This window comes from Perca flavescens, chromosome 4 (assembly GCF_004354835.1).
Source record: "Perca flavescens isolate YP-PL-M2 chromosome 4, PFLA_1.0, whole genome shotgun sequence".
In the NCBI taxonomy this organism is placed as follows: Eukaryota; Metazoa; Chordata; class Actinopteri; order Perciformes; family Percidae; genus Perca; species Perca flavescens.
In genome coordinates this window covers 8,759,909-8,786,866 of record NC_041334.1, presented here as the reverse complement: position 1 = coordinate 8,786,866, position 26,958 = coordinate 8,759,909, and the positions used below count along the sequence as shown (strand labels likewise).

The 26,958-nt window shown below is 42.3% G+C and overlaps 1 protein-coding gene across 1 annotated transcript in view; it reads right to left on the bottom strand.

Annotated features, from left to right (window-relative positions):
• Positions 1 to 380: 380 nt before the first annotated feature.
• Positions 381 to 26,958, bottom strand: part of LOC114554228 (constitutive coactivator of PPAR-gamma-like protein 1 homolog) — a 35,389-nt gene continuing 8,811 nt past the window's right edge. Inside the window, exons 6-17 of the mRNA XM_028575925.1 lie at positions 23,955 to 24,040; positions 23,714 to 23,880; positions 21,417 to 21,513; positions 21,169 to 21,336; positions 20,789 to 20,960; positions 15,432 to 15,681; positions 15,193 to 15,307; positions 13,222 to 13,431; positions 8,881 to 9,073; positions 5,654 to 5,792; positions 5,467 to 5,563; positions 381 to 1,811 (exon numbers count right to left, since the gene is read on the bottom strand). Coding sequence (XP_028431726.1) covers positions 1,506 to 1,811; positions 5,467 to 5,563; positions 5,654 to 5,792; positions 8,881 to 9,073; positions 13,222 to 13,431; positions 15,193 to 15,307; positions 15,432 to 15,681; positions 20,789 to 20,960; positions 21,169 to 21,336; positions 21,417 to 21,513; positions 23,714 to 23,880; positions 23,955 to 24,040 — 2,000 coding nt within the window. The 3' untranslated portion in view covers positions 381 to 1,505. The remainder of the gene's footprint in view (positions 1,812 to 5,466; positions 5,564 to 5,653; positions 5,793 to 8,880; positions 9,074 to 13,221; positions 13,432 to 15,192; positions 15,308 to 15,431; positions 15,682 to 20,788; positions 20,961 to 21,168; positions 21,337 to 21,416; positions 21,514 to 23,713; positions 23,881 to 23,954; positions 24,041 to 26,958) is intronic.

The window sequence follows — 26,958 nt, the reverse complement described above, 5'->3', positions numbered from 1 at the left end:
CCGATTACCGGGTTGGTGTGTCAGGGCCTTTAGGACTTTGTATTAGAGGAGATATTTATGAGTGATTAGCATGTCAGATTTTCTGTTGTAATTTGTGGGAGATTCACCAGTTTTTTTTTTCCTCACAAAATGCTTGTACTACTTCTGTCTTACTTGGTCTATTTCCAAAAAGCAAAAACCTCATGTATGTGGCCTTTTGGCATTTGCTCACTCAACTGCTTTTAAAAATAAATGCATGGATTTGAATTATGCAGAAAGTCAGTGAGCAGGGACGAGGTAAAACGTGAATTCCTACATGCTGTTACAGTATGACGAGGGATAAATAAACGACCAACAACTTGTACTAAAAGAATATAGTTTTTATTAAGCATTGTAGCCAAGTAGCCTTCAAATACACCATGCCACAAGCCATCAATATTCAATCAAAGCCAACGGCAGTTCATTCTTTTACGATCCACGAGTTAGGAAGAAACTGATCAACTCACATAAAAAGGTAAGCTATATGTAGCTCTGGCGGGGACTCTGATCATTAGTGAAAGATGAAAAGCTGAAAAGGAGAACGAAGTCAAATATTAATAGAGGATTGTGGTGTGGTAGTAGGAGTGTGAAAACAATCTTCAAATTCATGGCTGGCTGACAGCTAAAGGAAGGAATGAATGGAAAGTGGAGCACGTGTTGCTTTCGGCTACAGAGGGGATTTTCATCCAAGCTTTTAATGTGATTTCTTTCAGATATTTGACTAACGAAGAAAACAGCAACAGAGAACAAGATTGTGTGAATATACTATTTCAAAGTGGGGAGATACATTTTAATTAAATGTAACAACAGGGGGTCACCAAAGAAACAGTTAAACCCCTTTTTGGGGGCCATCGCTGATATCAGCAGTTTGTTATTAATGGGCACAGGACGTGTAAAATATGGAAGAAAAGGACAACATGCATAATAACTACACACCTCTGAATCTGTGAACCATGCAGAAGGTTTTTTTGTTTAAACGGTTTAATACTATTAATACTCCAGCTCCTCACCTGACTCCAGAAACCAAGGCGAGTATCAGCCGGATCTTTAGAGCCTTCTTCTTAAAATGTCCCTTACAGCTAAATGACTGAAATGACACAGGAGCTCTTCTAAACTGACGGACAGAGTTGCTTCAATACAATTTTTTTTCATTTAGCAGTTAACGGACAACACAAAGTTCATAACAGTCCCTATTGGTGACGTATCAACCTATAAGAACTCAAATATTTCCAAATGAAAGCTTCTTGGAGCTTTAATATTCTAATGAAGGAAAAGTGCCATGCTCATAAACATGTAGAAATCGTGGCGATGGAGTGAACAACTCCTTAAACTAACATGTGTCTTACATCTGGTGTTTACTGAGAGGGATTCACACATTTCATCTCTTTGTCTATCTCAAAAGGAAAAAGGGTACATTGAAACTCAAGTTTCCAGATATCTTAACCCTGTTCCATCTTTCATCCTTGGCCCTCTCTAGAAAAATAAGCTTACTCTTCTTTGTTTAAGACAGCGGCCTCCAGACCTTCATCTCTATGGCAGCCGCTGTCTGCGTGTAGTGCATTTAAGTGAGAATTAGAACGGCACGTCTTGGAGTCACCGCTAAAGGCACTTTCAGGTTGGATGAGAGCCCCGCGTTCCTCCTCGTCTCCATTCGGCCGCTCAGGCTCCCCGTCCTCCACGCCGTTCTCCGTGGTCGAGCCGTCGCGCGGTGCACTGGAGGATTTCCTCTCCTTTGCGTTGGGCTGCTTTCTCTCCTTCACCGCATCATGTCCAGACTTATGAGCAGGTTTACTCTGGTACAAACGAAAGAGAAGACATATTTTCAACTGATGCCAAACAGAGAGTAAATCACGCGCAACACCACAGCGACCATCGAAGACTCGGGAGTAGGGCTGCACCATATGAAGGAAATGTCTGATTGGGATTATTTTTAACTGATACTGCGATTGAGAGGATTCATGATAGGGAATGATCATTTTAATTTTTTATTTTAAAGATTATTTTTTGGGGCATTTTAAGCCGCGGTTTCCAGCAGTTTCCAGCAGCCTTCAGGCTGAACAGGAAGTCACAGAAAGAATCACATCCTGTTTGGTTCAATTCCGATTTAATAAAATGTTATCAGACCCCAATATCAGCTTGTACACAGTCTCCAGACTGTAGATGATCTATAATCTGAACAGATTCTGACTTCTAAACGTCCCTATCAGCCACGCAACATGTGTTCTGTACAGAATAGGCCTTTACATCAGACAAATAGCAGTTAAACTCCTTCCGATTCAAAAAACGATAAAACGTTTAGATAAAACGTCATCAGGTTGAGTCGATTCTGAGCCAGGGGTTACCCAGCATGCCCAGGGTCTTGTGGTCGGCAGAAAGCAACCGCGCTGCCTGTGTCTCAAACCTGCGGCCGCCTCGATCTCGTGAGGTTATCGTTGCCCACGTGTGCGTGACAGAGCAAGTCGGGATCAAGTCGGACACAAATCTACCCAGCGTGCATTGGGTGGCGATCGCCGGTGAACGATTCTGCACAGGCCTGGCTCATCTCGAACGAGCCTAATTATAGTACGATTTCTGCGAGGATCTATACCAAACAAAGATTTGTTTTCTATAGTCTGTAGGATACGATTTCTAAGCTGTGACGCCTCATGAGCCCACTGTGCACCCCCCCCCCAGGGCCAGCAGGGCCACATGTCTGCCAGAGACTGCTGTGAATGCAACTCCCTGACATCTCCTCTCCAAACCCAATACCCAGGACCCCCATGAGCTTTGCTGCGGATATTACTAATGGGCGAGATGGCGAATTAAGAACTTCACACAACGTCTTTTCGTTCCATAATATTCCCACAGGTGGTTGTACCTCCATGTGTGTTGTGGCTTTGTTCAGACGGGACCGGATTCAATGCTGGAGTGATATTTGGCACCAGGTGCACAAGAGGGAGCCGCACTACAACTCAACAGCACCAAGTAGTGATATCAAGGGGAAAGACGTGTTCTATGGTCACCAACAGGTGCCAAGGGCCCTCCCAACGCTGGACCAGTACTCCTGCCTGCTGTATAATGCCCAACAGTGCACGAGCACAGAATGACTACATGTTACATGCTGTTGACACGAATAGAAATGTATCAGGAGGTAGTGCTGGGCTGACGTGGTGTGATCGGACATGAGAAGAATCAGCCCATTCACTGGATTTCCTGCTTTATTAAATACATGTCATTGTGTATTGTGTAAAACATAATAATGGAGCTATACTAGGGGTGGGACGAGACTTTAACATTATTTTAGAGAAAAACTTCAGTGAAGAAATAAGACTGGAAAAATAGTCCTTTATTCAATCAAAAATCACAAAATGAAAAACAAGCACTGTAAGGTTTTGCCACAAACTCAAATGGCTTCTCTCCTGTTTAACGAACAGTTACACGGTTACTTATTCCATATGTATGGTGGAGAGAACCAAGGTTACAGCATTACCAAGTGCTTTCTGGCAGTAGTTGAGACCAAATGGTTTGTATTTGAATTTGTCATTGGTACAATCTCGTCACGTTTAATATCGCGCAAACTCGTGGGGACGAGATCTCGCCACACCTCTTAGGGCCGGGACAAATCAGGCCAATTATGGTCAGTGACTCAAATCTGTTCGGTGTGTGTCCCGTGCCGTCGTCCGTCTGGGGGGCTGTCTGCGTTCATTTTGGCCGACCTGACATGTTCGGTCGGCGGCAGGGCCGTCGGGACTCACCCGGAAATGACGAGCGGAATGAGGGGACTACAGTCTCTCAAAATCTGATGAAAATCTTTTAAACTGACCTTTGTTGAGCTGAAATGAAGACAGATTCAGCAACTGCATGGCCTATTTCTCGCTTAAAATGTTTTCAGAAACACATTTCAGTAAACTATTTTAGTACAATATGGGATCGTATTCTGAACGGCCGCCATGACAGTCCAGGTCTGAATTTCCGGAGAAAACAAACCCATGTGACGCGTTCGTCCAATCAGCTGCCGGTTTTCATTTCTTGGGCGACATTACAGATTAGCGCCGCCTGCTGTTATAGAGATGTATTACGTCTCGTCTCCTCTCGTCTGTTTGGTCTGTTCTGTGGCAGTTTTTTGGACTGATCATATCGACGGGGTTTTCTGTCAACGGTCGGCCGTCGGCTACATGTGTCTACACCTTAAGCGATACCTTTCCAGAGCTGTGAAGAGGGTGAAACAAAACTAGCTTTCCACTGATGTGGCAACTCTGAATTTAAACGTTGAAAGCATTATGGTGTTACTTTTGTGTAAAATGGACTAGGGCTGGGCAATATATCCATATTATATCGACAAAGATATATGAGGCTAGATATCGTCTTACATTTTGGATATCGTTATATCGTGATATGACACGTGTTGTCTTTTCCTGGTTTTAAAGGTTGCATTACAGTGAAGTGATTTAATTTAATTATTTATGTACTTACGGTTTTATAATTTGCCATGGTATCCACATTATTGTAGCCTAGAAATCTAGACACACCCTAGTGGCAGCAAATGTAATTTGCAGCCAGGGTCAGTCTAGCAACTCTCCATTGGCTTGCGAGCTGGAAAAACCAAATTCTGGTCAGGCCAATCACATTGTGTATAGAGTCGGTGGGCGGGAATTTGAAAGACAACTGTTTATCCAGCCCATCGGAATGAGCGCTGCTAATGGCGAGTTCCCAAAACTGACATCTTGATTTGGGTCTGGCTTGTCAGACTAACATTATTGGTGATTATTTATCAAAACTCTCATTGTGTAAATATTTGTGAAAGCACCAATAGTCAACCCTTCAATATCGCCACAATATCGACACCAATGTATTTGGTCAAAAATATTGTGATATTTGATTTTCTCCATATCGCCCAGCTCTAGATGAGACGTACAGGAAATGGAAATTGAGGACTCAGTCATTGTCAAGGAAATGTCGCTCATTCATTGTCAAATCACACATTATATACAGTAAGTGCACAAACTACAATATCAATATCAAGCAACTTCATTACAATTCAGCTGTCACTTTTAAGTGACGAATTCAAGTTGAACCCATGCCAAATAAACAACTTGACCATTGTCTTTCAAGTCAGTAACAGACCGTGTAAATATTTGTGATAGTGAACCCTTCAATATCGACACAATATCGACATCAATGTATTTGGTCAAAAATATCGTGATATATGATTTTCTCCATATCGCCCAGCTCTAAAATGGACTTATTCAGACATGGTAATGTTAATTTTGGGGTCTCTGAGAAAACCTGCTAAACATTCTGCTGGTATAACATGCAACAAGACAACATCTTAACCATGGAGCCATCTCTACGCTTAGTGAAGAAACAAAGGGAAGTCTGTAATGAGCTGTACCTGTCTGGATAGATCATTAGAATTGCATTGTGAAGGCCCAGGTCTTCCATGTGAAGAGTGCTTCATCACTCACTTACCAGGTACGCTACCTGACTCTTGAAGGCTCGAGCGTGGTACCTGCCCCCCCGACCAAACGTCCTAATGACGGGCGTGGAAATCACACCTCTGGGACGACTGCAAAAGAACAAACCCAAGTCCACTTGGTTTACAAAGAAATAATAGGACAGATCGATAAAGTGTACCTCATCTTCTTTCTGTACGTACCCTCTATTGGGTCCACCAACAGACACCACCTGAACAGGGAAGCCTCCTCTCCCTCGGCTGCGTCGAGTTCCCGCCCACTGACCCACCACGGTGCCAGCTATTTCCAGCTTCCCACCCTGGGACGACATCCGTTGCAGTCCTTGTAGGAGGAGAAAAAACAATGGTGTTATTCTGTGCAAGTGTTTCCCCCATGATACTGATGGCGTTTTTCCAGGACATGGTACCTGCTCGACTCAACCTTTTTTGTTTATCTATTATGAAAAAAAGTACCTGGTAGTAGCTAACAGGTACTTTTTTTAGTATCACCTCCGTCGAGGTTCCAAGCGAGCGGAGGCGATACCAAAAGGTGACGTGAAAACCTGCAGACTACTGATTTTTCGGAGAGAATCGTCACTAATCACTGCGTCATCATTGCTAGCGACAGACGGGGGTGTTCTGAACAAACCCGGCATTTTTAAATAGTTTAGCCAGCTGTGGGTTTTTTTTTACTGCCTCCAGCTTCTTTAGAAACTAATGCCTGTTTTACAGTAACCGCAGCCGAGCTGGCGCGTGCATATGTGACGTCATGAAATCGCCGTGACTATTTATACCTGCGCTGGTGGTCGCGACACTAGTTGCAGTCTTCTCCTGAACACCGGTGGCGCTAATGAGCAAAGGCTACTGACGTTGCTCTTTCTACTGGCTAGAAGAAGAAGAAAAAGGTAAACAACGGCAGAACTGGCAGCAATATTGCCGTCAATGCTTCGATTTGATTCAATGACCTACTTCATCGGATCAAGCCTTTCATTCACCATAAAAGAGCTCATCTTAACCCAGTAAGTTTACCAGACAGACCTGCAGTCACTCTGAGAGTCCTGACATCCGGTTGTCGGCGAACTCATTCAGGCCTCCTGTTTCCGCTTTGTTGCGCGCCGCTGAAAAAAAAAAAGCTGTGCGCGACTTTGGCTCGCGCGCCATAAATCGGACGCGCCGGCCAGATATTACATAATTTTGACATTGCGCGTCACCTTGGATGCGTCTAGTATATAACGGCTTTAAGGGGCCCTATCTTGCACCCGGCGCAGCACAGCGCAAAGCCCGACGCAAGTGTCTTTGCTAGTTTAAGACCGACGCAGCTCCCACGTCGTTTAAATAGCAAATGCACCTGCGCCCATCTTTGAGTCTTACAGGGAGATGTGTTCAGGGGAATTTCATTGTTAGTTTAACAGTGAATTAGTCAAATGTGCCTAGGCTTGTGCACAGCGCGCGCACACTAGGCCTGTCACACACACACACACACACACACACACACACACACACACACACACACACACACACACACACACACACACACACACACACACACACACACACACACACACAGGGAAGCGCACCAGCACACAAAAATGCAAAAGATTACAAATAAAAATATTACGGTGCAAATTCTCCATCATAATAGCAATGCGCCAAGGTACAACCGCGCCTGGCTTTTAAAGAGAATGGGAATGACACTCTGATTGGTTTAATGTTTAAATTAATTATGGATTAATGAAGACACTAAGTTCAACCCTTCAGCGCACAGACCCTTTTTTCCGCTGTCAAACTAGCAAAAGTGGATTTGGACACGCCCTAAATGCAGCTGCGCCAAGCGCATTACGCTCTGGCAAACAGCCACATGCCGAGAATCAGAAAAAAAACACACCTTCCACGTTCTATGTGAGTGTGTTGGGTTAATCCGTAATGGAAAATGGAGGACGGGGGCATCGAGCCGAGTCGAGCCGAGCTCGAGCTGGTACTAGCAGTGGGTAAGTGCCGTAACATTCTCTTGTGAGTGTTGAACTGATATAGTTCACATCTTGGTACCTGGTAGGGCTGGGGGGGGAAAAATTGATACAGCATAGTATTGCGATATTTTCCGTGGCAACACTGTATCGATACACAGATGCCAAATATGGATCTATTATTATATATGTGATGTCAGTTTGTCTGCTTGACAATCCCATTTTGCAGCAAAACAATTTAAGTGAAATACAGAAACAGAGAAATGTATCTTTTTAGATAAAACAAGATGTTGACAAAGTTTCCTTTTGGGGACATAATTTGAAATTGGGAAAAATCTGAAGTAGGAAAAAAGGTAATAAATTGCAATATATCGCAGAATATTGCAATATGTTTAAAATCGTAATAATATCCTATCGTGACATACAGTACCGCGATGATATCAAATCGTCAGGCCTCTGGTAGTCTATATCCACGACCTTCCACCGGGATTGCCCCATTTCTGACGGAAATTCCGCCGTATGTCCTTAATTTCTACCTTTTTTTTCAACCTGGACCCTATGTTCCTATGTTTTTGTGTCTAAGTGACTGATGGGAACAACAATCTTTGACATTGGTCCAGTATTAAAAGAGATCACTGCAGTCGGCAGCGGAGAAACAAGCTACAATGAACCCCAGTTCTGAAGTCTTTGCACTGGCTTCCTGTCCCTCAAAAAAATTATTTCAAAATAAGCAAAAGCTGGTTTATTAATAACTAAACGGTTTAGGGCCAAAATACATTTCTGATCTGTTGCTACACTATGAACCACCCAGACCTCTCAGGTCCTGTCCTGTCCCCAGAGTCAGAACTAAACAGGGTGAAGCAGCATTCAGTTTTTATGCTCCATATATCTGGAACAAACTCCCAGAAAACTGCAGGTCCGCTGCAACTCTCAGTTCTTTTAAATCAAGGCTGAAAACATTTTTTTTTATGCTGCCTTTCTTTAAATAATTGTTAATTTCTTAAACTGCACTCAAGGTCTCAAAGAGGTTTTAAAGGTCTATCTCTGAAGGGATCCTTTCCATAATGTTGTCAGACACTTAGAATATTAATCTGAGTCTTTCAGTGCCAAAACAAGCACTTTTGTGAAGCTAAACACAAACTGGACAATTGCCCTGTTAACTTACATTGTAGCTTGTTTCTCCGCTGCTGACTGCAGCGATCTCGCTTAATACTGGACCAATGTCAGAGATTGTTGTTTCCATCAGTCACTTAGACACAAAAACATAGGAAAGCACTGTGGAGGAAGGTCTGTCAAAAGCGAGACTAGGCCTCTGGTGATGCCCACCCCTAGTACCTGGTCTAAGACACAGCACAAGGAACACAAATATGCAATCTTTCACAATGGTTTAGGGAGGGAACTAGAAAGTTAGAAACTAGCCAAATGGAAAATGTATGAAGTGTTGTAGCCGTTGGTGGCTGTACTCACCAGGCATCCCTCTGCCTCGCCCCGGAGGAGGCATCATAGGGGGTGGGGGGTAGTAGGAGCCAGTCAGGGGGTAGAAAGGCATCCCGTGAGGAGGTGGAGGGTGGGGAAACGGAGGAGGATGGGGTGGCCGAGTGAAGTTGAGACCTTCCAGGATGCTCCGACGCATCATCTCCACCTTGGCCACCACCTCAGGCTGAACAGAGAGAGACCAGTGTAAACACACACATCAATACGCGCACCATTTCTACTTTCAATGTTTGTGGTACGATTGATACTGTAGTACGACTGATACTGTAGTACGATTGTCGAGATAATAATTTAACAAAACATAAGAGAGAAGCAGCACATCTTCATATTTCAGAAGCTTTACCTTTACAATGTTGTTACACATGAATAATAGATTAACCAAATATACTGTAAACCGTTGACACTTTTATTTAGGAAGGACTTCCTGAATTAAGTAAAGGATATGTCCTCTTCATATCGCAGTGTTAATTATTCCTGTGTAAACTAAAACTTAATATTGACCTTATGGTTTGTCTGAACTAGGGCACTTCTGTCATTCATTAATCTTACTTCTGTTTTAGAGCGGAATTAAGATTACTTCGCTTAGCATCGCCAGCCTTAACATCCTTAACTTAAAACAGCTGTTTATATGTTTTAACATTTTTCTTGGCGACAAAGTAACCGTTTAGATTCCCAATATGTGATTAGGCCTATTTGGAAATAAGTGCTGACGTTTTCAGAGCCCCGCCGATTGGCATTAAAGAAAGCACACATCAACAGAATCTTTGTAATACTACTACTACGAACAATAATAATAATCATAATAATAATGGGAGGACAGAAGTGATAGTTAAATAAAATTTCTGAATCATATAAAAGCTCATGTGGATTCTGTGTTGTTTCTCCTGATGAATACAAAATATATAAATATAAAAATAATATTTAATAGGGCTGTCAAACGATTACATTTTTTGAATCGCAATTAATCGCTGAATTTCTATAGTTAATCGCGATTAATCGCGTGTTTTATCACATGATTAAAATTCTCTTATTTTGCATTTCAGAACTGTTTTTAAGTACATATTAACAATGGAAAGCAATTCTTACCAATGTATATTTATTGGGAATCAAATGAATGTAAAGAAAGTGACTTTATGAACTTGACTTTAAGATTTGTATTTGTTTATTATTTATTTATTTAATTTAAACAAAAAATGTGTGAATCTAGTCACACATTTGAATCTAGAGTCTATATCAGGGTTGGGTATTTGGTTTGGATACCGGTGCTAAAGCGGTGCCTGAACCGATACTTTTTAAGAAACAAAAAAAAAAGAAGGGTACTAAACAACAGTTGGCGACATTAAAGAATGACTTGTTTATTACTAAGGTCATATGGTCAAAATTAAATGATTTAATAATAATGTAATAACTATAACAATAACTTATTTCACTAGTAAAAAGCTGTTGAACAACAAAAACAACCACCAGATTGGAAAAGGGCATTTAACAATAACTTTGAATGCACCACGAGGTTGTAGGTTTTTCCGACAACGGCAGCTGCAGATTGTTACATCCCGGTGTCAGAATCCTCTACAGTGAAATACAGACAAACTTTACACCGTTTAGCTTTAGCTGTCAGCATTGCAACCGTGTTTAATCGGGCTACTAGCTAGCAGTAGGCTAACATTAGCTGCTGTCGAGTGTAGTGTTAACTAGCGTCACGTGCAGCGATGTTTCGGTTGCCTGTAACTGTTTGAGAGCATCAGAGAGAAGCACAGGCATATCAGTGGCACCGGAATGAGGAACCAAATCCACGTTGCTATTCCTGCAGCAGCAGGATGTGTTACGAGGAAGTATGGCAAATTGCGGCAAAAGGTCAAAATAGTAGCCTGTTAGGCACGACGCAAAGCCGAGTGAAGTGAAAATAAATTAATAAATGGCGGCATACGATTAATGCAATTAAAAAAAATTAACACGTTATGCTCGGTCCTTAATCGCATCGCTGACAGCCCTAATATTTATTGACACCAACAAACGGTGTAGAGAGAGACAGTACAAAGTCATTTCGGGCTAGAATTGTATTTTGTCCTCCTAGTCACTGATGGAGTGTTTCCCATACAGTATAGTATTCCACTTCCAGGTCAGCTACAACTAAAAAATCTGATCCATGTCTGAGGGAGACACTGTGTACTGTAAAACCATCCGCTCACCCACAGTGTATGCTAAATGTTCCCAAATTACAGATATTGTTTAAAACACCAACTAGCGATAGCATAATTCTAACCGGGAGAACAAATACAATTGCACTTGAGTTTGGGCAGCATAAGGTGACTATGATCAGTGTGTATTCACTTTCTTGTGAGTGCTTGTAAAGGAGGCAGGGAGAGGGGGGTTTATGGTAACACATTTCAAATTAGATATAAGTCAAGTTATTGGTTGCATTTGCAAGTTTTAACACATAGGCATAAATCAGATAATGCACAGGCAATTTAGCAAAACCCGACTGTCACTTACTACTGTAACATCTACTTCTGTCACGTTTCATGTGAACAACTGAGTGTGACACCATGAAAGCCTGAAAGTGTGCACCCCATCCCGATTTGTACGACTCATTACTTTGAGACTATTTGACTATAAGACTCCGAGTCATCTGACTTCCTGTCTATACCCTCAGTGGAAATTAGGGGTGGTACGGTTCACAAAACCCACGGTTCGGTTCATATCACGGTTTTAGGGGTCACGGTTTTCGGTTCTAGTTATTTTTTCTTTTAATCTTTAACACTCCAGAATATACTTCAGCATATGATATATAGCTAAAATTAGCATATTGAATGCATGTTGCACAATACATGCACACAGTGGCAGTTCTATATATTGTTTAATTTCATCATAGGTAACGTGAAATCCAAAATGTTCCGACACACAGCCTCTCTCCCACTTGACATTTCTGCATGTGACGTGACCTGCAGCAGCAGCAGCACCCCACTCCACTTGAGGAGCGCTCGGCTCGGTGTCTTTCAAAATCTGACAAAAATCTTTTAAACTGACCTTTGTCGAACTGAAATGAAGACAGATTCAGCAACTGCACGGCCTATTTCTCGCTTAAAATGTTTTCAGAAACTTTTTTTGTTTTCGTAAAATACGAGATCGTATTCTGAACGAGCCGCCATTAAAATCGGTTTTGAAATTTCGGAGCAGCAAGACCCATGTGACGCGATCGTCCAATCAGCTGCCATGGGTTGCGTTCGTCAAACTCATCCTGCTCGTTATTTCCAGTTAAGTGTTTTAACATAGGTGTCGAAAGTGGCCACTACGGCAGTAAGAGGTTAGTGCACATTAACAGTGTACTGACGAACCGTGCAGCACACACACGCTCCGAACCGAGACTAGCGAACCGAGCGGGTCGGGTGTTTTTTCATGAACCGTACCACCCCTAGTGGAAATGTGTCGCCTTGTGTAGGTGGACCAGGTTTTCTTTTTTATATTTATATAGTATATATATTGTGATTGTCTATTAAGAATGTAAATAATGTTAATAACTTCAAAATGTTGTCGTTAACACAGTGGTGATGTCAGGTTATATGAACTCCCAGCTCTGAGAAATGTATAGCAGGCTTGTGATCCGGTGTTTGGTGTTTTAAGCCCCCAACGTCTTCCAGGCAGTGCTGCATGGAAGGCACTAAGGGGTTAGGCAAGGGTTAGGGTTAAGGTTAGGTGCCTTAAAGCCGACGGTCGCAGTGCTGCCTTGAAGTCGACGGTGGGGGCTTAAAACACAATTGAGCCCGTGAACCCAACAGGGAGCTAGAAGATAAAAAACAGACAAAACCAAAAAAATGTAAGGGAACAAAGGAAAAAGGGCACAGAATTGATGGAGAGAGAGAGTGGGGAGGCAGTGGGTCTGACCGCCGTCTCTGCGCCACCTTAGAGCTAAAAAAAAAACATTTGCCTGTAGACATGAGCGTAACACATTGTTAAAGCTATAGTGCGTAGTTTCTGTCCCCCCCCCCATGAGGAATTCTAAGTAATGGCAACAAAACTGTCGGTGCGTCCACATGACACAAGCCTTTCGGGATCACGTACCAACCCCACCCCCCCCGTACAGAGGATTAAAAAACACATGATGGACTCTTCAGAAGAGGTAACCATCTTCACTCGAGTGGAAGATACTAAGAAATCCAGAGAGAGTTGCGTGGAGCCGATAGTCTTCATTAGCTTTGTAGCAACTCATTTGGCAACGGCTTGAATGTAACGGACGTTCATTGATATCAAAAAGCGACGCACTAAAGCTTTAAGATCACACTAAGGTCTTCAGTAGCAATGTGTTTTTGACGCTACCTGACCATCACAGAGGTCAATGAGCTGGGCCTTCTCCCTGTTGGCCCGGATGAGTTTACTCTGAAGCAGCTTTCCGTCAAAGTACATCCAGGGACAGCAGTGCTCCCAGGGGATCGGTTGCCCACACGCGTCGTTGGCAAACAGAGCCATGTCCACGCCGCTCATGAACAGAGCAGCCAGCTGGACTCCGCGAGGGTCCAGGTTGTCCATCTGTGGAAGAGAAACATCCAAACTTAGAAAATGTCCAGATAAGAAAAGAAAAAAAAAAAAAAAAGGACAGTATGTTCTAGGGCTGCACAATATAGGAGTTACATTTTAAAGTGCAGTTTTCCGCGGATATTTTCTCTGAGTCTCTTTCCCGATGTGTTCATCGCGCCAGTTGATATCGCCACGACGCTAAAAAAAAATAAATATATATATATATATATATATATATATATATATATATATATCGTCGTGGCGATATCAACTGGCGCGATGAACACATCGGGAAAGAGACTTAGAGAAAATATCTGCAGAAAACTGCACTTTAAAATGCAACTCATTCTTTTTTAGTGGTGCCTTTTATATTCAATTCAATGTTCAATTTGTTCAATAAAACAATGTTGGAAATGATTTCCTTTCCTTTGATTTAAATTCAACAAGCAGTTTGTTGTATTTTAGCAGAATGCTGAATATTGTTCGTTTATCACAGATGTTATCGTGATATTCAACAACGTCATTGCATATCTTCCTCATATCGTGCAGCCCAAGTATGTTCCTCCACAGCCCCACTGAGCATTCAGATTAAGGAAGGGCAAAGCTAAGCACAGAGCAAGCAAAAGCAGCCCATTCACTCCCAGCTGCCAAAACACAGCAGTACACGACGTAATCCAGCCGAAACAAAGAGCCAGCAGACGCAACCTGGATGTTGTGGCACAGCGAAGAGCAGACAGAGATACACACAGACAGACCACAGGGACCCAAGAGTACAGCTCGTGTGGATGGTTTACATTAACAAGGGCCAAATGAGAAGAGAGCTCGGTCTGACATGGGGTTGATAAAAACCATCCACACGTGGCAGAAGAACCCCTCAAGCTTGACAAAAAAAAATAAAAAAAAAATACATCTTTTAGTGCAAAGCTACGGCTTTAGAAACAACACGCTCTTTGTACGAGCATGTTGTTGAGTCTGCAGAATGTGAGGAGTGTCTACAGAACAACAAACTCTGACCGGAGCCAATCAAAGTGACACTTAGGGCCCTATCTTGCACCCGGCGCAGCGCAAAGCCCGACGCAAGTGTCTCCAGCGCCCACATCGTTTAAATAGCAAATGCACTTGCGCCCATCTGTACGCCCATGGGCGTGCTGGTCTTACAGGGAGGTGTGTTCAGGTGAATTCTGGGCGTATTGCTATCTTGAGGCAGTGGGAGGTGATCGCGCCATTGACCAACAAAAACCAGGTCTGAAGTTAATATCTCAGCATTTCATTGTTATTTTAACTAGGCTCGTGCATAGCGCGCGCACACTATGCTTGTCACACACACACACAAGATTACAAATAAAAATATTATGGTGCAAATCTGCCATCATAATAGCAATACGCCTTGGTACAAACACGCCTGGCTTTTAAAAGGGAATGGGAGATGACACTGATTGGTTTATTGCGTGTTACGCCCAAAACACACCTATGAATTAATGAAGACAACCCTTTTAGTCCTGAATTAATGAGTACAGCCCTTTTGAACCATGCACCCGGACCTTTTTTTCCGCCGTCAAACTAGCAGAAGTGGATTTGGACACGCCCTAAACGCAGCTGCGCCAGGCGCTTCACGGCGTGCACTTGGATCATTAAAATAAGGGCCCTCAGAGCCGTTAAATACATACAGACCAAGGGGGGCGACTGACAGGATGGCAGATTGTGGCCTGGACGTGGATGACCTGTGTGTGGTTCTCAGACACTCCTCGTACAACAAACACTATACACAATCACCTTCAGTTCCTGCAGCTGGTCAGGCTCATAAAGTTTAGGAGAAAGCGCTTGGGCTAGGAAAGCGTCAAGTTCATTACGACGCAAAATTCTTACGCCTGGCCAATGTAACATAAACCTGAAGCAAAACACAGAAGGTCAAAAGTGTTACACATACCAAAACGGTCTTCGGAAAACATCCTCAACTCCCTTTCAATTGACTTCCCAGTGGACTTGTGGTCCAAACAGGGCGCAGCACTCACCGCAGCACACAGCAGAGCACCAGGAGGGGCGTGGGGACGCAGCCAGGGTTCAGCATGGCCGGAGTGTCCGAGCGCATGCAGGCCAGGAAGGCTCTCATCCTGCGGTTCTTGTCCTCCACGGCCTTCCCCAGCCACAGCTTCTTCAGGTTCGGACAGGTCCACTCCCTGAAGGGCAAAGCCTCCACCAGCTCTGGAGTGTGGGGAGTCTTGCCTTTGTAGGCGGCCCACTCTTTGACCATGACATGTGTATCTGGGGGACAACATTTGAAAGAGATCAGGGCTTGGGTCACGCATCCCGGGATCTAGAGCCAGACTGATATATCGGCGGGCCGATATTAGGCAATATTTAAAAAAATAAAATAAAAACGGACGAAACACCCTTCAACCGTGTTGTGAGTGTTGGCGTTGCATTGTTTGTCCACCAGAGGCCACTCTACACTGATTTCTTTTGTTGTTAGTGTTTTTGTTCAAAGGACTTTAAAGTTTCATATCTTAAGTTTGTATTTTTATACATTTTATTTATCAGAACTTTAATATATTTTGATGTTCCTCTGTTCTGCATTGTCATATTATTTTAGTGAGGACTCATAAATAACTACAAATAACTAATGTTAGGGAAATCTGTTCATGTTTTGTTAAGCGTTTCTGGATTTTTTTTTTTTTTTTACACATCGGCCGATATATCGGAATATCGGATTTTTAAATCACCAAATATTTGTATCGATATCGGCCTTAAAAATCCTTCATCGGTCGGGCTCTACCGGGATCTGTTAACCTCGGACTAAAAGCACTTTGACCTCCGAGTAGTGAGAGTTGTTTACGAAACCTCCTCCACTTAACATTTAGAAAGAAGGATTACTTTCTGCCATTCTGCGACACTCAGCTGTAAAGTGTTTGGAGAATTAAACCGGGGTAACATTTGAAATGCAGAACATGAGAGCGGCAACAATGTCAGTTAGTTGAACAGAAAAATGAATTGGAAACTAATTTGACAAGGAATTAATGACGACTGAGAACTTTCTCTGGCTCCAGCTCCAGCTGATTTGCAGAATGGAAACAACACCGATTCACAAAGTCCCGGTTCGTTTAAATTTCGATTAGAGATATTTCAGTTTCAATGCCAACTTTGCTTGAATATGAAAGAGAGCCACAGAGAACTAATGCTGCAAATTGTACAGGGAACCCTCTGACCTGGTGCAATGGGTGTTTCTCAATCTCAAGAATGCAAAGAACGGACTTGTGTTCTTGAGGAGAACGTTCTTGCTGGTTGTTCTTGGAAGAATGAACTCGCAAGTTCACAAGCACAGAAAAAACTGTTAACAGTTTGAGACGATGCGTTCTTCCTGTTATTGCTCAACACCCCCAGCACAGAGGCTACCTGCAGGGCTCCAAAACACCAGCTAGAAATAAAAACCACAATATAACCACTTTGTATTAAAACCTCATAATGCTACAACTATTGCAATAATATTGAAAAATAAAACTAAATATTGAGCTTTAATTTTATTGTTTATGGTTTAGCTCATACACCCCTTACTTATTCAAAAGAGTGGAACGCGATCCCTACTATTATTAGTGTATAAGTTTAAGTCAGTTTAAATAAAAAAATAAATATGTACTGGTGTGTCCTATGTGTTCCTATTTGCGTTATGTGGAATTATCATTTCTATATTATTGTAGTGCACTGTATATGCCCAGGTAGATGGAAATTAGCAATTCAAATTAGAAAGGTTGGTGTCTCCCCTTTAGTCTACAAAACATGTCACAGCATGTGTTACCACTTTATGTACAACTGTTAATTTATCATACAGACAAACTCAACTTCTAATAAATCCGAAAACAAATACACCAAAAATATGAACTAAATACTAAATCCAATGTAGGCTATAGCCTATGGAAGGGGTCGGCAACATTAGGCACGCGTGCCACCATGGGCACGCGGGACCTTAACCAATGGCACGCTGGCAATATGTGTGCAAGAGAGTTATTGATGTGTTGAAATCATGGTTGAAATGCTGAAGCACTCTCTCATCCGCATGCCAAATTACAACGTTCACAGTTGCGCGACCTGTTATTTACGGTAGTTTGATTGACTCATATCTCTGACTGGGAACAATACAAAGAGGATTACCAACGGCCGCTGGGGCAGATGAACTAACGCTAGTCTTGTTACTGTAAGGAGGCTACATTAAAACCTTCGTGAGGTAAAAGCCAATACTTATCAATGCACTCACCTGTGTAGACCGGCATAAACATGTAGAAAGCGATATTTAAATCTGCTCTGTCTGCTCAGTTCACTCTTGTCCTCCTCTTGTCGAAATCGTTATGTTCGTGTTCTTCATTCTTGATAATGATGCTGGTTGTGTTATTATTATTATTTTGCCACAGCATCGTTTCATTGAAAATGAGGCATACAGGACCTGCTTATCAGTCCATTCATCATTAAAGCTGGGCTTTTCCACAACTTTTCGCTTCAGGCTCTTTGACAGTGAGCCCATTTTCCACCAATCATACTAAAACCATGTTTCCATAATCACAATAATAATAATATACAATAATAATTACAAGGTCCTGACTATGAGAAATAAATGTTATCAAATGTTGCTATGGAATAAAATTACAGATTCCTTGGATATTACATTTTGATGTGATGTCATAATTAAACTTAATGTTGACATGACAAATTAATAAACAAGAAATTTTATTTCAAGAAATTATAGCATAATTTAAACAAGTCTCCCGAAAAGAAACGGGTACATCTCTCTCCCCCGCCTCTGTCTGTCTGTCTGTCTGTCTGTCTGTCTGTCTGTCTGTCTGTCTGTCTGTCTGTCTGTCTGTCTGTCTGTCTGTCTGTCTGTGCTTGTGGAGTTTAACTCCAAAAAGACAGGTTCCCATTAATCTTACGATGGACATATGTTGTGATATTTAAACAAACGATCCGTCAACGGCGAAATAAAAGCCTCTTATTTACAGGACGGGTCTAAAAGACCTCCAGCTTACAGCGGGGTCTCCGAGCGCGACTGTCCGAGCGATGACCTAGCGGCCTCGGCAGGTGCACTTTATGGAGTTCCGAAAAGACTGCCTATATTAGAAATCTAAACCGTTCATTTCTCGCCTAAAATGTTCTCAGAAGTTAATTTTAGTGATGAATAAGATAGCAAAAATTTTTTAAATTGTCCCGTTTTTCTGCTGTCTATGTACCGGAAACTAGGGCTGGGCGATATATCGATATAAAAAATATATCGATATATTTTTAAATGAGATATGGAATTAGACCATATCGCATATATCGATATAGTTCAAATGTGATCCTTGCTCCCATAGATATATACACAGATGTCGCCTTGAGGTTCTAAACATACGTCAAAACCGCCGCCATCTTGGAACAGGGGTCCGAAGCATTCAGATCAACGCTAAAGATGCCGGACTTTTGTACTGCTTAATTATGTTCGATAGAGGAAATGAAAAGAACAAACCGCAATGAATAACATTTAACAGGTGACAATGTGTTTTATGATTATGTATGCCGCCTTCGACCAGCAATCTGAGCTCCGGCGGCAGCGGGAGGCGGAGAGTCTCCGTGGCCAGCCGCAGCGTCTCTTCCCCGGGAAAAACACAGCTTTGCCTCGCTGCTGCGCGGTCCCCGCTGATCCAGATCGGACCAGCCAAAGACAGAGTGGTGATCGGTAGGATCTTACACGTAGTCCAGGACGACCTGTATGTCGATATCGGCGGAAAGTTCCACTAAGTTTGCCGGCGGCAGGCGGACGGAGAGAAGCTACAGCGGGGCAGCAGAGACCGTCTGCGGCTGCAGGATCTGGAGCTCAGTGCCCGTTAAAATTACATGTAACGCATAAATACATACAGAAATAAATAGTGGAGGAATTAGCCTGGACATTTCAGTCTGTTTTAAACTTCACCTTGAAGCCGTTTGGACTCAGATTTGTGAACCGATCATAATAAATATTCTTTGTATTAACACATTAATTAGTTTCTTTGTTTTGTAGTCGATAGTTCATCTTTTAGTTTACTTAAGTGGAAGCAGTATCAAGTGGAAGAATGGGACTATAAACCTAGGCTTACAGGCATGAGGCATTACATTTTGAACAAAGTAGATTATATTAATATCAAAAGCTTAATTGACCTTTGGAACGAATCACAAATATGGAGCTTTGATTTCAAAAAAGGTACTCCTGTTATACAGTATTTAGGTTTACATTTTATTGTTATTTGAACAGCTGAGCATTTAATCATGAACCAGGTGAAGAAACCGGTTTATTATTTATTTGATTTTGCAACTGTTTCTATGAAACTACATGTGACATGTCATATTTGATTTTGGCTTTGACTGAACATTTGCTCTCACTTTGCGGAAAAAATATCGGGATATATATCGTATATCGATATTCAGCCAAAATATATCGGGATATGACTTTTGGTCCATATCGCCCAGCCCTACCGGAAACCCGACTATCATTGAATGCCGAAATGAATGTTGGGATACGGGTGGTGCGAAGTTCATTCAAGTTACCAACCAATTCATCCTCGGTAAAATGGGCGCGTCAAGAACATTTCCGGGAATCTTAAATGTTCTTGGTGAAATGCGAACTTATGTATTGGGACATTACTTTGGCAACACGAGATGACGTTTCACAGGGACACAAGAACACAAGTCAATAGAAGAACACAGATTGAGAAACGCCCATTAATAAAAATATAATGTTTACATTAAGAATGGATCCCAAAACGGTTACATTAATGTGCTTTTTGGTTCACATGAACACACTACAGCAGTCAACACAATAAAGTGCAACTCTACACACTCTATAGTCAGTGAGTATTAAGTAGCCAGTCTTTAGCGTTTTCCTTACAGTGTTTCCTTTAGGATTTTTCTTTTAGCACTGGGGGGGCAGGTCTGTCCAAACAACAAACCGCCATTTCCAAATCCACATAGAGGAAATACTGGTATATACCTAAAGCCATTCATCCTGAAAATGCCCATGATAGGTTTTTCCTCGCTAAAACTTAGCGTAACTTTGGAGCCCATCTAGTTTCATATAATATTAATAATAATTATAATAATAACTTTTATTTATATAGCGCCTTTCATGAAACCCAAGGACACTTTACAGAATTACAATGGTTAAGCTAAGGGAGGTTGTAGGCTGTGGTCTTTTTTTTGTAGGTGGACTTTTTAAGGCCCAGCGGAACCCTGTTATTTTGAATTATCTGATTTCCTAAGTTAAGAAAAGTTGATAGAACTAAAGCAGGACCAACAATGAATCAGTCGGGCACAGTGACCTCGGTACAGGATGCGATACAGCATTACAAAAGCGCTATCCAACCACAGGACTCACGTTCAGGGAGGCAGTTCTTCCTCATGGCGAGTCTCTCAGCCTTCTTCCTGGCCTCCGACAGGCTGAAGAGCACGCCGTAAACGTACTGACGGATTGGCCGAAACAGCTGCACTGCTGCAGGCAGCTCTTTGTTAGCCTCATCTTCAATGGTGACAGACAGCTTTATCTCGCCCTGCAAAAAGACACACCGTTCCCTAAATGCTGCACGGTGCCACAACTCCACTCACAAATAAGGTGTCTGTGAATGCCGAGCATCACAATGACTGGACACGAACACAGATTTAAAAAAAAAAAAAAAAAAAAAAAAAAAAAAAAAGGCCATGGCCCGTGACTGTCAAACATGATCAGAATGTGGAGATGAGCGCAGCACCCCCCCATACCTTGGTGAGAGCATGGTAGATGTACGGGTACATTAGGCCCTTCTTGTGTCTGTGCTCGGCCACCCGCAGGACCTCGGGGGCCACGGCCGGCAGCGGTGGGATGGTGATGTCCATGTGGTTCCTGGTGGGCATGGAGAGCAGGCAGGGGATGCTCGCACACAGCTCAGCCTGAGGACAGACGGGACACAGAGCCCAAACTTTACCCACCTGCTGACATCTCGGACCAGTGTTCCTGATGTTTGACTCACTTTTGTTTGGTCCCCTAGGTCTTCCTCTGGTGCGTTCTCAGAATGTGGAGTATGTCCGTTTTTCTCCCATGATCCTCCCTGATGGTCACTAACATGACTACACAAACAGAAATGCACACAGGTGAAACCAGTGATCACCTCTGGCTGGCAGCGTGCCATAAATACAACACAACGTGATGTGTTCATACAGGAAAATCAACAGTACAATCTAAAAAGACAAAGATGGACAGCGTCACAAAACACATCCAATTATTATTGTGACATTAAAGCTACATTGTGTAAGAATCGTCTCCCATCTAGCGGTGAAATTGTATATGACAACCGACTGAATATTACTTTCTAGCCCCTCCCATTCCGAGCGCGTTTTAACTTCTACGGTGGCCGTATGCCAAGATTAACATGGCTTCCAGTACGACTTTGTCCGTTCTGTATATTGTATGAGATTAATAGCGTAAGGCAATGTTTACAGCGTAGGCTAAATATGTTCCTCCATGAGCAGGGTCAGAGATCAGTTGATGCGACGGAGGTGCGAGGGAAAGCTAAAGGAAGAGGGAAATAAGGTAATTCAATTACGCCATTCAAGCAACTCGCTTGTATGTATTCTGAATGATTCTGAATGGCAGATTCTACGCTAACAAGAATACTTTGATTAGTTGGAAGAAGTAACTACACATGAATGAGCACATATTTGTGAAAGAACAAAAGGGTTTTTTGCTAAGAATCAACTCAAAAGATTACACAATGGAGCTTTAAAGTAACTATATGTAGCTTATAAATGTTTCTGAAACGTTGTAATTTTTCATCATAAATGACCTGTAACAGCAAATGAGACTAAAGAACGCTATTTTTATATTGTTTTTATTAATGCCTTTTGCATGGGTCCAATTTTTCCCACGCAGTCACAGAATGATTTGCGGCCGATAGACGGCGCTACAGTAACACATTCTGACGGGTCACAGATTTCTTTGTAACACCGGAAAAGCCCGTGTTATTGTATTCAGCCAGGTAAAAGGAAGCAGGAGATTTCTTTATATAGGCCTAATTGTATGTATTTAAATTTATTTTAGAAGTTATCTGTTGTAGTTATGGCTGATACTGGGGCAGGGCCATCACAGGAAAAGGGAAATGAAACGAAGGACAACTAAAAGCTAAAAGGGAAAGTAACAGACAACAGGGGATATACGAGTCGACAGATGGAGACAATTACGGGATTGTAAATTATTAAAAAACGACCCCGAATTGGCCTTCAGATATGTAATTTCATTCAAAAAATAACTTGAGATTGCGCGATGTGGTTGTACATCAGTGGCCCACATTAAGTTACGTCCCCCTTCCATTTAGTTTTTTCTTCTCTCTTTTCAGTCCACATTGGCATACTGTTTTCTTTTGGTCTCCTGTACTTGTGTAAAGCGTCCGTGGGTTTCAGGAAATGCGCTATAATAATCTAAGTTATTATGGCGTTGGTTGCTACAACAATGTCTTAATGCTTTGGCTCGTGACACAGTGACACCTGGTTTAGCTCACGAGACATCCAAAGCAGGCTAAGTTACCGTATGCAACACTTGAAATGCAACGATGCATCTGTAACTTATTCTCTTACTGTAAATAAATGATTTTCTGTCCAAGCAAAACATTCATCGCAACTACATGACCTTCCCGTAATGCTAACTCAGTAATACAGCAGCCTAAAGAAAAGAACTTTAACAGCAGGTGTGGTAAAAACACTACCGCTTTAATCCAAAGCGGACGCTAAAATCAACACAAACTGAAAGCTACATATAGACACTTTAAAGGTGCCGTAGGTACGATTGCGAAGATCCAGGACTTAGCCCAAAAAACATTACATCGTCAACTTCTCAGTCCCTCCCCCCTTTCTGCTAAAGCCCAAAACTGTCTCCTAAGCCCCTCCCCCCACAAGGGAGAATGAATGCGTGTGCATCAGCAGGGATTGACACTCTGTTAGACCCTGATTGGAGCATCTGAACAGCGAGCTGTGGATTTTTGCAAATCAAACTACAGGCTGTAGGTGGTGCCAGAGGAGCCGGATTTTTTTTTTTTTATTATTATTACCTGCTTCATGTAGTTCTACTGGAACATAGGGTCAGTTTCAGCAAATATGACAGAAAGTTAGTTTTATAAGTCTTACCTACTGCACATTTAAAGAGACATTTTGCCCCAAATGAAATGATAGTGGTCCGACTACCAGTAGGAGGATGAACGTGACAGACTGATGATCTCTAACAGCTTCACCATGAATGGAAACCGTAACAGAGAGTTTAGTGTTGTGTTGAACTCACTTGGCAGTCGTGCCAGAGCTCTCTTCATCGTCCAAGGAGGAGGCGTTGCAGAGAGCAGCCTGTGTGTGCTCGGGGTTGATGGAAGAGGACCTCTCGTACAGCGGCGTGTGCTTTGCTTCATGAGGAATGCTGCTGAAGCTGTTCTTCTCCGGGTACGAGAGCTGGACCTGAACACAGTCACGAGTCATTCTCATGAAGCTCAAGCACCTGCACGATTTCACTGGAAGCTTTCCGGTCTTACCTCCTGTTTTACAGGCAGCACCTGTGGAATGGTGAGAGTTTTTGGAAACGGCACCGCGGCAGACACTCCCATTGGTTTTGGTCTGACTGTAAAACAAACGCACAAATATTTCAGCATAGAGACTGGACCTGCTGTACAGAGCTGTAGTTATCAAACAGGACCAGAAGGCTTACACACTGTAAAGGGGATTGTAGCTGAGGTTCAGCTTTCCTACTTTCCTACTTTTTGCTCAGTGTTTTCTTATCATGGTGAGTTGATTTTCCGTCTTCTCATTAGTGTCATACACTCTTGAACAAAATCTTAAGACCTGGGGAAACATTGCAAGTTTTTTCGCATTTCGCACTAGTGGATCATAACCGGGTTGTAAGTACTGCTTCAAAATGCCAAAAGAAGAAACAGGAGCAAGAAACAAAAAATAGAGAGTAGGCAATTTATTGAAAACTGCATTTAAACTTAAACAGGCTGATCAAACTCTTGCCGAAACCAGTCGGGAGAAGAGCATCTTTTTTTTCCCCTCAGAGAAAAGCCTCCAGTGCCGTTTTTTGCTCTTTTTTCAATGAAGGAATACTTTCTAAATTTGGATAAAACTTGCGCGATAGCTACGCTCATCTCATCCGTGGAAGCTGCCATGTTGTTTAGACTGAACAGTCGCTTCTCGTTGCGTCCCACCTAAACCCGCCTCAAAACCAACGCTGATTGGTCGGTCGTTTGGCGACGTCTTTGTCACTGTTCTTTTGTGCATGCAGGTCAGTTCAGGACTGTGACCAGTTCACACTGGAATATCATTTTCACATTTTAAAAATAATGTTCACAGCAAGTTGTGAGCAATAAATCTGAATTGAGCACTAAAGCTTGCAGTGTGAACGTAGAGAGTGTTGGACAGCCTACTGTACAGAACAGTCATCCATTAAGATTGAAATTGAATTAATACATAGTGTATTAATAATAAGTTAAAGTCCAATAAGTACTTTATCAAACCGTGTGTGTGTGTGTGTTTGTGTTTGTGGCCAGGATAGGACATTAACTAACAATGTGATCAACAAGCCACTGACAGTGACAGATATGTTCATATTTGATTCATCCAATAAATTATTATTTTTTGTCATAAATCCACCAGCCATTTTCCTATTATACAAACATTTGCAGCATCCCGAGCCTTTTAAGGTTCCCTAAGAAATCTCAGCACAGAGTAATTAATTAATAGTACTAATTATTATTCTCCCCAAAACAAGTTTCCTTTATATTTTTAAAGAACTATAAAAAAGAAAAATTGCAACTTTTTTTGCACCTTTCACTGTCTTCTGCAACTTCATTGCAACACACATACAAAAGACACCACAACTTTTATCGCAATTTTTAACAAAAGCTCCCGTGAAATCAGGCATTTTGGGCCGCAACAATCTCAAAAAAAGGCCGTGAAATCGTGGAGGGACTGCCCTTGTGTGTTTTTTCATGTGTTATGGTCAACATTCACCAGTGTTTTTGTTGTTGTTGTGGTGCGTGTAGGCTACTCCTGATTTTGTCAGTCATCTCATCTCTTATATGCTGTGTCTCTATGATCCTATCCTGTCCTATTCATGGTAGCCTACTCGTAGACATTGCGCCGTCATCATAGGGCTGGGCGATATATCGATATAAAAAATATATCGATATATTTTTAAATGAGATATGGAATTAGACCATATCGCATATATCGATATAGTTCAAATGTGATCCTTGCTCCCATAGATATATACACAGATGTCGCCTTGAGGTTCTAAACATACGTCAAAACCGCCGCCATCTTGGAACAGGGGTCCGAAGCATTCAGATCAACGCTAAAGATGCCGGACTTTTGTACTGCTTAATTATGTTCGATAGAGGAAATGAAAAGAACAAACCGCAATGAATAACATTTAACAGGTGACAATGTGTTTTATGATTATGTATGCCGCCTTGACCAGCAATCTGAGCTCCGGCAGCGGGGAGGCGGAGAGCTCCGTGGCCGGCCGCAGCGTCTCTTCCCCGGGAAAAACACAGCTTTGCCTCGCTGCTGCGCCGGTCCCCGCTGATCCAAATCGGACCAGCCAAAGACAGAGTGGTGATCGGTAGGATCTTACACGTAGTCCAGGACGACCTGTATGTCGATATCGGCGGAAAGTTCCAATAAGTTTGCCGGCAGCAGGCGGACGGAGAGAAGCTACAGGGGGGCAGCAGAGACCGCCTGCGGCTGCAGGATCTGGAGCTCAGTGCCCGTTAAAATTACATGTAACGCATAAATACATACAGAAATAAATAGTGGAGGAAAGAGCCTGGACATTTCAGTCTGTTTTAAACTTCACCTTGAAGCAGAAACTCTTAGTTCAGAAGGGTGAAGTTTCCGTTTGAACTCAGATCTGTGAACCGATCATAATAAATATTCTTTGTATTAACACATTAATTAGTTTCTTTGTTTTGTAGTCGATAGTTCATCTTTTAGTTTACTTAAGTGGAAGCAGTATCAAGTGGAAGAATGGGACTATAAACCTAGGCTTACAGGCATGAGGCATTACATTTTGAACAAAGTAGATTATATTAATATCAAAAGCTTAATTGACCTTTGGAACGAATCACAAATATGGAGCTTTGATTTCAAAAAAGGTACTCCTGTTATACAGTATTTAGGTTTACATTTTATTATTTGAACAGCTGAGCATTTAATCATGAACCAGGTGAAGAAACCGGTTTATTATTTATTTGATTTTGCAACTGTTTCTATGAAACTACTTGTGACATGTCATATTTGATTTTGGCTTTGACTGAACATTTGCTCTCACTTTGCAGAAAACAATATCGGGATATATATCGTATATCGATATTCAGCCAAAATATATCGGGATATGACTTTTGGTCCATATCGCCCAGCCCTACGTCATCACGTGCTGTAGTAGGGGGGGGGGCCCGCCTTGATAATCCTGCATAGGGGCCCGGTGTTGGCTAGTTATGCCACTGACCTCCTGCCCTCTTTCGTCATTCTGGGCAGCAT